Raw genomic sequence first — 11,831 nt, 5'->3', positions numbered from 1 at the left:
TTTTTCTTTAAATATTTTAATTAAAAAAAGAAAAGCCATTGGGATTCGCATTGTCATGGGCCCTAGTTTTCACCGCGCACATGCACCTGTCAGTCTTATCTTTGCTTGTCCCCCCAAAGATGCCCCTAGCCACTTGAAATTTGAAATGAGAACAAATGATTAAAAAAATACGATAAATAGTAAAATTTATGATTCGTAATTTTTAAAAATAATTTCTTTTTTCTATAATGAAAACTAAATTTCATTAGGAATGAATTTCTTAATATTTTTTTAAATAATTTTATAATATAAAAATTTTAATAAAATTATTTTGAAGAGTAATAAAAAAATTGTATCAAATGAAACCTAAATCATAATTTTTTTCGTGAAACAATTTATATTTGGCATTTTGGCCCATTAAATAATTTATTAGATGAACATTGATAAAAACAAAATGATTATGATAAAAACAGTAAAATATAATATTCGGAGTTCTTATATAATATATACTTTAATGATTATTTCAAATAAATAATAATCAATAAAAAAATACTTCAAAATAATAAAGAAATAAAATTTTATGAAAAAACATTGGCTTGGGATATCCCCCTATATTTTTTTTTAATTAGAATGAGCTTTAAAATAATTATATTTACAATGAAAAAAGTGCAATATAAAATATTCTTATTTATCTTTAATCTCAAAATAAATTTATTGGATTTAAAACTCATATGGTTAGGCAGAATCTGATTTTTTTCTCCCTCCTCATTAGAATTAGGATTTAAATTATTCTGTGCCACAATAAATATATTTAATTATTTTATCCCTCAATAAATATATTTGCAGCAAATCTCGCTTTGTAACAAATCGTCAATCTCTTTTTTTGTAACAAATCTCGTTAACTAACTTTAATACTGAGATGGGATCAGGCCGGCAGTTCTACAAGCAACAAGTAAGATGTAATCATGGAGAACAAAATGAGAATTAACAGCTCACATCAAAATCCCAAAAGAAGAAAGAGACTAACGAAAGTGAAAAAATAAAAAACAAAAATCACAAATCCATAAGCAAAACAAGCATCGCCCTCTCCAGTAAAAAAAAAAAATTACACAGGAAATAAAAAATCAGGAATGCAAATCAGAGACGAAGAGATGATCAATGAAGAAGTTCATCTGACGTTTTTACCGGAAAAGTTTCAACTTGTGTTCCTTCACATCAGCAACAAAATAAGAATTAACAGCTCACATCAAAATCCCAAAAGAAGAAAGAGACTAACGAAAGTACGAAAGTGAAAGACAAAAATCACAAATCCATAAGCAAAACAAGCATCGCCCTCTCCAGTAAAAAAAAAATTACACAGGAAATAAAAAATCAGGAATGCAAATCAGAGATGAAGAGATGATCAATGAAGAAGTTCATCTGACGTTTTTACCGGAAAAGTTTCAACTTGTGTTCCTTCACATCAGCAACAGCCACAACGCAGCAACGGCCACTGCAATCAGCGTAGCAAGCGACCTGACGACCTCCGCAGCTACTGATGAGTTCTTTGCATCGGCTTTATCCGAAGCTGCCTGTGGGGATGCTGCTGGAGATGAACTTGGCGGAGCAGGCGGAGATAGCGGCAGTGGAGATGGAGCCTTAGCGGACTTTGACGCCGGAGCTGGTGCAGGTGTAGATGGCAATGGCGACGGAGGCAAGGAAGATGGAGCAGGAGCAGGGGCCGGAGCATGGCCAAAGAGCTCAGAGGGAAGAAGGACGCTGTCAACGGTTAGAATTGCGACGGGAGTATCGTCCAAGACCGTGTTTGCCACTCGGGAGGAGTCCACTCCCGTGTGAAGCGTGACATCGTCGCCTTGAGAAGATACAGTGAGATCGAACTTACCCGAGGAACCAGTCGCCATGGTCGAGATCGGGTGATCTGCCAACTTAAGGGAGTCCTTCGGCGTGTATGACGAGAGGGCGTGGTACTGAAGCAGCGTAACAAGGTCGGCGCTGCTGAGAGAGTTCAGATCTGGGACTCCGTCTGCATTGAATGCCTCATCGTCGGGAGCGAACAGGGTTAGTCCCTTATCCATCGCAGACTGAAAATTCTTCAGCAAGCCGGTGGAGACAAGTAGTGAAGCAAATGTCTTACATCCGGCCTTCTCCAGAAGTGCGGTGAGGTTTGAATCGGCAGCGGTAGGGGCGTCGAGCAGGCCGGGGAAGATAATCGGGGCGGAGATCTCGAGGACGGAAATGTTGTACGGTATCTGGCGGACAGATTTGGTGTAATCCGACGCGAGCTTGGAGCCGGGGGAAGACGGACCAAAGGCGACGCGACCGCCGCGGACATTGGTTATGTTGACGAATCCCAGTTTGCCAGGAGCACCGGTGGTCTGGTAGAGAGTGGTGGTGAGAGTAGTTCCTTGGGGGATGTCGTGGAGCTTCTGCGGGTCAAAGTAGTCCAAGAGGACAAGGAGGCGAAGCGCATTCTTGATGGCGGCAAGGCTGTGCTTCGCGGCCAAGGCGGTCATGGCAGCGTTGGGGAGTACGAGGCATGTCACCGTGTCCCGTGAGTTTACCTCATCGGCTACCTTCGTCTGCGACATGTAGCCGTTGTAGACACTGTAATCCGGGAAGCTATCCAGTATCGCCGTTATGTTGTGGCCATTCGCTGCTGCTGCCCACACTGATAGCACCAAACTTGCCATTAAAAGGAAAGAAGGTATATCATTCTTCGCCATTGCTCTCTCTCTCTCCACTGATCTCTCTCCCTGTATCTCTAAAGGATGGAAGACAATTGCGGAGGGAACTGTGGTAGGCAAGAAGAAAGGATGTGCTAACTATGGTTGATGAGAATAAAGAAAGTTAACTAGAGTTCAGCAGCCATGTGACGATCGCGATACGCGGCTCCTAGAACCAAGTTGTTGGACAGGTTAAAGCAGATACAACTGATTCAACACCGTCGGATCTTCTTTACAAATCGTATATTTTATCTCTTTAGGTACAATAATATATGCTCACAATCTGGTCATACCTGGGTCGTCTCATGCAAATATTTTTTGAGCTTGAGCAGGCGCTACAGCTGTGGTGCAAGATCTGTGTCGGCGACAGACAGCTGGAAATAGAAATGCTGATTTTTTTTTTATATTTAGCCCAATTAAGTCAAATTCATACAAATCACATATCTATCATATTTATTAATAGATAAAATTCCTAACCAACCATCAAGATAAGTTACATAATAATGATATTTTAAATGTGGTAAATAATAAATAAAGTATTTACTGTTACCATAGTTTATGATTGTAAATTTTATTTTACTTCTGAGCAAATTAAATTCAAATTTACACACATCATATATATAAGCTTCGAAATCAAATTTAGGCTTTGTTTGGGATAGTTTTTTTTGTTGATTTCTAAAATGACTATCTAGTACAAAAACTTATAATTCAAATAAATTTTGTACTAAAAAGTTGTTTTAGAAAGCAGCAAAAAAACTGTCACTAACGAAGCCTTAAGATTTTAATTATTTCAGTTTTCGATAATATGATATTGTTGATGTTTTTTGATCAAATATGTAGTTTTGTTATTGAAAAACGAGAATAAATTTATTTTGGTAAAACTATACTACGTAATTTTTTATATGTTATAAATATTGTGATTACAAAGATTTTGATTATATTCTGAAAATTTTTCGCTTGATGGTTTTAAAAACTAATAATTTTTTACCACTTAGAAATTTAATTTGACATCTAAAAATAGTGCTTTTGTTCAATTGAAGTTTCAGAATGACGTTTTACACAATCTCTGATAATTTGGTTATGTTTGAAAATTATACATTTTTTGCTCCGTGGTATTTTTGTTGTCTACCAATACGATATTTTCATAAATTTTGAATTCAATCCAATTATGCTTTAATTAATGAAATGTATTTAAAAATATGTTATGATGTGAGGTAGTATTCTACTATGCAGGTGCCAGTGCACGACTGATGTGGGATTATGTTATGTCGGCGCCAAGGTGGGATTCTGTTATGCTGACGGCAATGGACGATCGAGGTGGCATTCTATTGCCGAAGTATTGTAATGCCGACACCAATGGGCAACCGAGATGAGATTTTGGTAATGAAGATATATAAAATTTTGAGCTTAAGAGTTATTATGATAATCATTATGAAGTGTTTGTTTATAATTCAGTTAATTTTATATTTATTCAATTGTATTCAATTTTATTATATGACTCAGATCAATTTTCAATTCTTTTGATTTCAGTTTTTTATTTCTATTTTAGGCTACGTTAGTGTTAGATGATCCTTACTTTTTTTTTCAAGCCTATGAAAGGATAAGGAGTGAGCTGAGTAGTTTGGATAGCAGACTTTGATATATGTTGTAGGTATATTATGATTAGTTTTGACTTTTGCAAACTTGGCTTTTTTTTTTTGTGCCCTATGTTGCAAAACGTTATTGCAGATAAATTTTAAATTATATATATTTTGAATGATATATAGAAAATCATGTTGAGATTCAATAGTAATCCGCTTTATATTGTATTTAGTATTGACTTTGTGTAGTATATAAATTAAAATTTTTCTTTCAGTGCTTCTACAACCAAATTTTGGGGTTAATCTTATCACAATCAAACACGGTATGACCTATACAGTGTTGGGTCATATTGGGTCAAGTTGTGACATATAAGAGCTAGTTAGTGATTTTTGGGATATGTCAATGATTTGTCTTGTAAAGATGTTGAGGAGACTATTATAAGTTAAGAAGATATTTGATGAGTTATTGTCTTGAGAGTAGATGAGGCATGACTTAGAATTTTTTTATTATCTTTTTTAGGGCATAACGAAGACAATAAAAGCTTAGATGTGAAGCGTAGTTTCATCTGACTAGCTGTTCTTGATGACCCTGGCAGCATTATATCAGAAATTATTGCAAGCCTTAACAACAACGTCATAGGAGATTCGTGGCATTGTCTTTATTTCTAGTCATCAATATTTTTTTTGGCTTACAAGCTATTGATTGGATCTTTAAGACAACATTTTTGATTAAAAAAGTGAATGGGCAGCTTCGTTATCCTTGATCTTTAGACATGGCAACCACATTTATGCTACTTATTTGATGTAAAAAGCAAGGTGTCATAATAGGATATGTAAGGAGGTAAGAGTTTAAGCTAAGTGGAACTATATAAGTCACATTGCAAGATGACTTCGGCTTCATTTGGGATGGCTTATTACTGATTCTTAAAGCAACTTTTTAATATAAAACTTTTCATTTTTTTAGTAAAAAACTACTTTAAGAAGCGGTAAGAAAATCATCCCAAATGAAGCCTTCATCAAAAGTGAGGCCAAGAACATATTTTTTTAAAAGAAATTTGAAATTTAGGTAGAATTTAATAATTGTAGAGAGAAAAATGTTAATTTATTTAGGACATTATTTGACATTGCCTTAAATTTTAATTTATATAGGTTTATATAAATGTAGCGTTTACTAAATTTTAGATTTCGATCAAAAGCAAGTGACTAAACCAAAAACTTGATGCCTTTCATTTGGACTCTGTGTTTTCTTATAATAGCATTGATTTATTTTTTATTCGTTAATGTAAGTAATATCATGACATATTATTTAAAAAACATCATATATTTGATTTATTATTGGCGATAAATTATATTTAAAATGTGACAATCATATATATATATATATATATATAATATTAAAATTATTCAACAAATGTTTTCCTTTCCTATCGGCAATCTTGAAACTTCACAGACCTGTTCAGCATTGATTTATTCCTGTTTAACGTTTGGGCCTTAAACAATAAAGCCCAAGCCCACATTTAACATGAACAAATTTTGGATACATAAAGTAATGACGGATGTGATGGAATTTGTAGAAAATATATATATAATGAAGTTCTTTACTTATTAAGTTTTTATCCCTCTTTTTTTTTCTCTCTCAAATGTTCGGTGCTGAAATAGAATACTCACGCTCAAATCAATATTTTCATTTAGACATGACCGCTTGGATGGAGCCTAAACACCAACCACCAGGGCACAAAGAGGACATTATCTCTCAACTTGCACACTCTCTCTAATCCTATTTTCTCTTTGAAATGAACCGAATTGCAATTAGTTAATCAATTAATATATTACTTTACTAAAATATTAATATGTATTGCATTCTATAAATACTTGATAGGTTGGAAAAATTATTATGTACGTACACTGGATGGCGTTTGGAGATCAACCAGAGCGTGCCACACACTTTTTTGCTCGGTACCGTTGTGTACCGGGTGACGTGGCGTGCTCTGGTAGGTCTCCGGACCGTCTGATATCCGCATAGAATAATTTCTTCATAGGTGGAATATGAGCTCTGATGAAATGAATGAATAATGTTTCCAGCACCTTATATCTTCTTTTTTTCTTCAGGGCAATAGAATAATTTCTCCATATATGTGATTCTTTGATTATGTTCTTCATGTTTGTTATTTCCATGGCCTCAAACAAATGTCAAAGCAAATCACTACTAAAAATAAGAGGTTTTCACATAAATTTACTATCGACGATTATCAAATCAATGCTATAGACCAATATACATAATGGTTTAACCGCTACTAAACACAAACATATTTGCCTTCTTGTTCCCTAACCCGCTAACCGAGCCATTCGACCCATTATTGGCTCAGATTCCTTTGCTACCTTGTCGACATTCGCTAGATCGTCTCGATGTTGAATCTACCATCACTGTTGAAATCGTCATTGACGCATTGGTCACCGACGAATTAGCCGTCGTCAACCCATTCTCGTGCAACCCCTTCATCATATCTCCTGCCGTGACCCTTCGTGCACAGCCCATCTTCATGGATTGCCCATCCACGACTAAATCAACATGTCCTGACGCTGAATCCATCCCCGTAGCCATCACCAAAGAATTCCCTATTGTGATTTAGTTGCTCGGATCCATAAGTATTAATACCATAAGTATTAATACGTGATCTCATTTGAATTCTTTCCTTTAGTAAAAATGTATTGTTCCACAAGAACCGATAATTTGGATGAGAATGTAGCATCAACCTTTATTATATTGAAATAATTTTTCATGAGTCTAACCACTCTTGGTAAGCTCCTAGGATTGCATGGTCAACATGAATCATGGACGGTACGTATCAAGAAATTAACTTTACTTCCGCAGTTCTTTATTCTACAAAAAACTTGGAAGGGATTACTTTCCATGTCCTTCGGTCAAATGTAAAAGAGGACATGGATGAGTATTATTTTTATGAAGCTTAAGCTAACTCAAGAGTCAATTCCCTTATAAAGTACTCATGCACTGTTATTTTAAGTGTTGTAAGGTTCAATATGATAATTGATAAAAGAATATATATTAGTACAAATGCCATTCTTGATTCATTTGAAACATTGATCAAGTTCATGAAGTGCCTATCTTTAAATAATTTTTTCGTTCAACTTCAATATTAGTTTAATGCACAAACTAGAATCCATTTGAGACATTGTGGCTAAGTGGATGGTCACCCGCTCCACTTTGAGGACAAGGTCTTTGTAAGAGGGGAGTAGGGGTGCAACCGAGTCAAGCCGGCTCGTACTCGACTCAGTATCAGGCTCGACGAGTCAAGCTTATCGAGCTAGCGAGTCGAGCTCGAACACAGTATCGAGCTCGAAAGCTTGTTGAGCTCGAGCTTGAACAGGCGTCGGACTCGACTCGTCCGCTCGACGAGCAGCTCGACGGCGGAGCTAGCATGCGAGAAACCAAATCGCGAGCGGGAAATTCAAATCACGAGAGATCTCGAGCGGGACAACGATGGACGAGCTCGGATGACCCCTTCCGAAGACGGCGGACGCGACTACATGCTCTGGATGACGACAAACCTCTACTCGACGACGACGGATCTCTGCTCGATGACAAACGAGCTCTGGATGACGATGGACCTCCGCTCAACGATGTCAGATCTCTGCTCGACAACGGACGACGGACGAGCTCTAGATGTCATTGACGACGGACCTCGGGATGACGGGCTCGACAAGGGACGGAACTTGGGACGATAAACACGACGACGAACTCGATTATGGAGTTGGACGAGCCGCTCGACTTGAAGATGTGTCGAGCTCGAGCTTGAATTTTGAGCTCGACTCGAACACCCCTTGGCTCGAGCTTGACTCGACTCGTTTGCACCCCTAGAGGGGAGCAATTATGTGAAATTTATTAGAGTTAGGTTAATAGTTAAATATAATTAATTAATATTTCTTTAGCTTAAGTAGCTACTATATTCTATAATTACCCACTAAAATCCTCTAACCCCTATTGCTCATCTATGGTGCACTGACCAACACTTCAACCGGTTTCCCATCTAGTAATGTCTAACTACAAGCCCCCGACCTCCATCTGAAGACTATGATCTCTCAATCACTTGACAATGATAATTCTTCGACTATAGTTGTCTGATTGCGATCATTCAATTATCAGTGTTTGACTATAGTTGCTAAATCTAGTAAATATGGGCGTGTCGGGTCGGGTAGACCCGACAACTTGCGCGGGTCGGTTCTGAGTTGAAATAACCAACTCGTTTGCAAAAATGGGTCGGGTTCGGGTTGACCCGTTTAGATCGAGAGACGGGTAAACTCGGGTTCGACCCAAACCCGAATTGACACCCCTTTATGATTCTCAAAATATTATTGCCTGACTACGATTCTCTAACCACCATCACTCTACTACAAAGAGACCATTATCAAAATATGACCTTCTAACCATCATCTCTCAAATATGGTCCTTCGATCACCATCGCCTAATTATAACCCTTTGAACTATATCACCTGGCTACAATGATGCTCGTTGACTTTGTTACATACTATCACCAATTATACACACCATTACTCATAAAGTTGATACATGTCATCAACACTAACTATGACTACCGATGTCAGCATTGAAGAATATGATTAACTTCTTAGGCTATGATCTCTCATCCTCAAAAGAAAATGATGCATCAACATATGTTTTAATCACAAGAAAGGCCATTATTATCCTCCTGGCTGCGCCTCCGCTCAGCGTGATTCTTCCGTTCTTCGTGCGATAGGGGAGTCTTTTCCTCCTTTTGCTCTTGTCTTTTTATTTTGTTGGCTTCTTCTCGTCTTCGTGATCCTGATTTTTTACCCGGCTCTTCGCCTCTCTCGTTTAAAGAGGCGCTCTCTGGTTCTTCTTTTGTTTCTGTGGTGTTTCCTGAGCTTAAAATTTCTTCATTTAGAGGCATGCCATCTTTGTGGATTTCAGAGATGGAAATCAAATCCTTAGCTGCTCCGTTTGAGTTTGCCCTTGTTAGAAAATTTCCAGGTCATTGTCCCTCGTTGGATGCTATTATGAATTTTTTCTTTAATCTCAAACTGAATGGGGATGTTTCTGTCACTGTTCTTAACCAGCGGAATGTCTTGATTAAGCTGTTCAATGATTTGGATTATTGTAGGATTTTTGCTCATAGATCCTATTTCGTTAACAATTATTACATGAAATTGATTAAGTGGTCTCCTACTTTAGATGTGGAAATCGAATCACTTGTTGTTCCCATCTGTATTTTTTTTCCAAATCTTAGGCCTCATCTGTTTGCTTCGCGAATTCTCCATGGCTTGGGTAGGATTTCTGGAAATCCTTTAAAAACTGATAACGCTACTTCTACTGGTTCCCGTCCTTCAGTTGCGAGAGTTTTGGTGGAAATTGATATGTCCAAAAAATTTCCTGATAAAATTTGGGTTGGGCCGAAAAATTCAGGTTATGTTCAGTCTGTGGTTTTTGAAGATTTCCCAGATTATTGTGTGCACTGTTCCTCTTTGGGGCATTCTAAAGCCGGTTGCACAATTCTATCCAAGTTCCTGTTGTTAATAGTTTAAATGTAACTGGTAATGTTGTTGCTCCTTCTGTTCATGTGGTTTTACCTGTTAGTGATGGTTCTTCTCCGATTTGCTCTCCTAGTAACAACCTCATTTCCTGTGAGAATGTTTTGGAATGTGAGAATGCTAACAATGCGATTGTAACTACTGTTTTACCCTCTATCAATTCACCGTCTGTTTCCCCTGTTTCTAGGGGCGATTCTGTTCAATTGTCAGTTGTTAATTGGGTGAATGGTGATTCGCCTGTTTTGGGTGTTGTGGAGGTCTGTGATCGGCTACAGAATAGTGTTATGAATGTGGTTCCAAATGTGTGTGGACATGTTGTAAATTCGAATGTGCAAGGCATGTTGGTCAATTCTCAAAATTTGGTTAATGTTCCAGTGAACTTAATGGCTCCCCAAACTCTGATGTACTAGGTGGGTGGTACTTCTGGATTGGATGTTAGGTCCCATGGTGATTGGTTGCAAAGTTCGTCTGATTATGAATCTGATTTTGATCCTGGCATAGAGTTTAAAATGGTTCGTGATAGACCTCTTACTGTTGCTTCTCGTGGGAAATTTTGGGGTAGAGGCGGTAGAAGAAGATAATCCGGTTTCAATTTTGATTGTTCCTTTCGGTTGATCGGATTGCTATTCGTTTGGATTGGAGGTTGTGGGGCTATGATGTGGCTGGGGCTTGTGTCCTCGCCGTCTATCTTGTCTCACCCATTTGGATGGTCCTTGCGCGGCTTCGAGGATGCTGGGAGTCTCGGCCTTCTACTGAGCCCTCTTTTGAAATTTTTTAATCTGTTTTATTGTGATTGTATCCTTTAGATGATTTTCTTTTCTTTCTGTTTTCTTTCCTACAGCTGTTGTAACCCCTTTTTATTAGCTAATATATTTGCTTTTTTGTTTAAAAAAAAATAAAGACCTATGATTTTCCCTTTTTCAAACTTTTCACGTGTAATATCTATTACAACTCTTCTGTTATTTGTATTTATGTTGGATCTTGACATATTACTAAGACATCAAAACTTCTCACTCAATCCTGGAGAACATTCCTGCACACAATAGCTATGATTCTTATCATATCCTAGTAGTGCACATATAAGTGCAACTCTCACAACCTTGGGAAATCAGATTGTGAAGATTGAAAGCAACAAAACTTTATAATTATATGTGAAAATAAAAAAAAAAGCAGAAAAGTAACTCAGCCTAGCTCGAAGGCTAAATGAAATAAGTTTGGACACAATTCAACTTATAATTAATCAAGTTATTTATTGAATTAAGAAAAACTAGTTGAACAATATAGTACTCACATCAAGCTCAATATCAAGTTGTTATTAAGTTACTTACTGAACAATAAATAAATTATTCAAGAGGATAAATAAATAAATTAGATATTGGTTAAATTTATTTAATTTAATCTTCAAATTTAAAAAATATTTAAATTTATTTTATTATTAATATCAACATTTGAAAATCGATTCAAACCAACTAGTCCAACTTGTTGAACCCCAAACTAGTTTGGTTTATTTATAAAATTAGTTTCACATTGAACCAAGAAAAATCGGCTCGAACCGATGGTTCAACTTAGAAAGTGTTGAACCTGTCCCTATTTTTAAAAACCTGTTGGTTCAATTATTATCTCAATAACATAATTAAATAAATCAGTTTAATACAATAATTTAATTTTAGTATATTTAAATTTTAAAATCACTTATAGATTTTGGTAACAATTAATTATTAAACAAACTTTACCCAAGCTTATTTAGATAATCCGACTTTCCATGTAACTTGTTTACTCTTTCAAACAAAAAGAACTATATAAGTATGGGTGTCAATTTCGTGTCACGGGTCGGGTTCGGGTCGAACCCGGAACTGACTCGGGTTCAAGCGGGCTCAAGCGGGTGCGCGTGAGCGGGCTCAAATGGGTGCGTGCGGGCGCGCTCGGGCGAGAGCGGGTGCATGCGCGGTGCGGGCAGGTGCTCGGG

The 11,831-nt window shown here is 37.0% G+C and overlaps 1 protein-coding gene across 1 annotated transcript; it reads right to left on the bottom strand.

Annotated features, from left to right (window-relative positions):
• Window positions 1–1,261: 1,261 nt before the first annotated feature.
• LOC110104487 (fasciclin-like arabinogalactan protein 8) lies at window positions 1,262–2,789 on the bottom strand. Its single transcript, XM_020833631.2, has one exon. The coding sequence runs from the start codon at window positions 2,700–2,702 to the stop codon at window positions 1,437–1,439; it is 1,266 nt and encodes a 421-aa protein (XP_020689290.1). The 5' UTR covers window positions 2,703–2,789; the 3' UTR covers window positions 1,262–1,436.
• Between the last annotated feature and the right edge of the window lie 9,042 nt (window positions 2,790–11,831).

Source organism: Dendrobium catenatum, unplaced genomic scaffold (assembly GCF_001605985.2).
Source record: "Dendrobium catenatum unplaced genomic scaffold, ASM160598v2 fragScaff_scaffold_80, whole genome shotgun sequence".
Lineage (NCBI taxonomy): Eukaryota > Viridiplantae > Streptophyta > Magnoliopsida > Asparagales > Orchidaceae > Dendrobium > Dendrobium catenatum.
This window is presented reverse-complemented; position numbering and strand designations above follow the sequence as displayed.

Coding starts and splice junctions, on each gene's coding strand:
- LOC110104487 (XM_020833631.2), bottom strand. CDS start 2,702: ATGGCGAAGAATGATATACCTTCTTTCCTTTTAATGGCAAGTTTGGTG.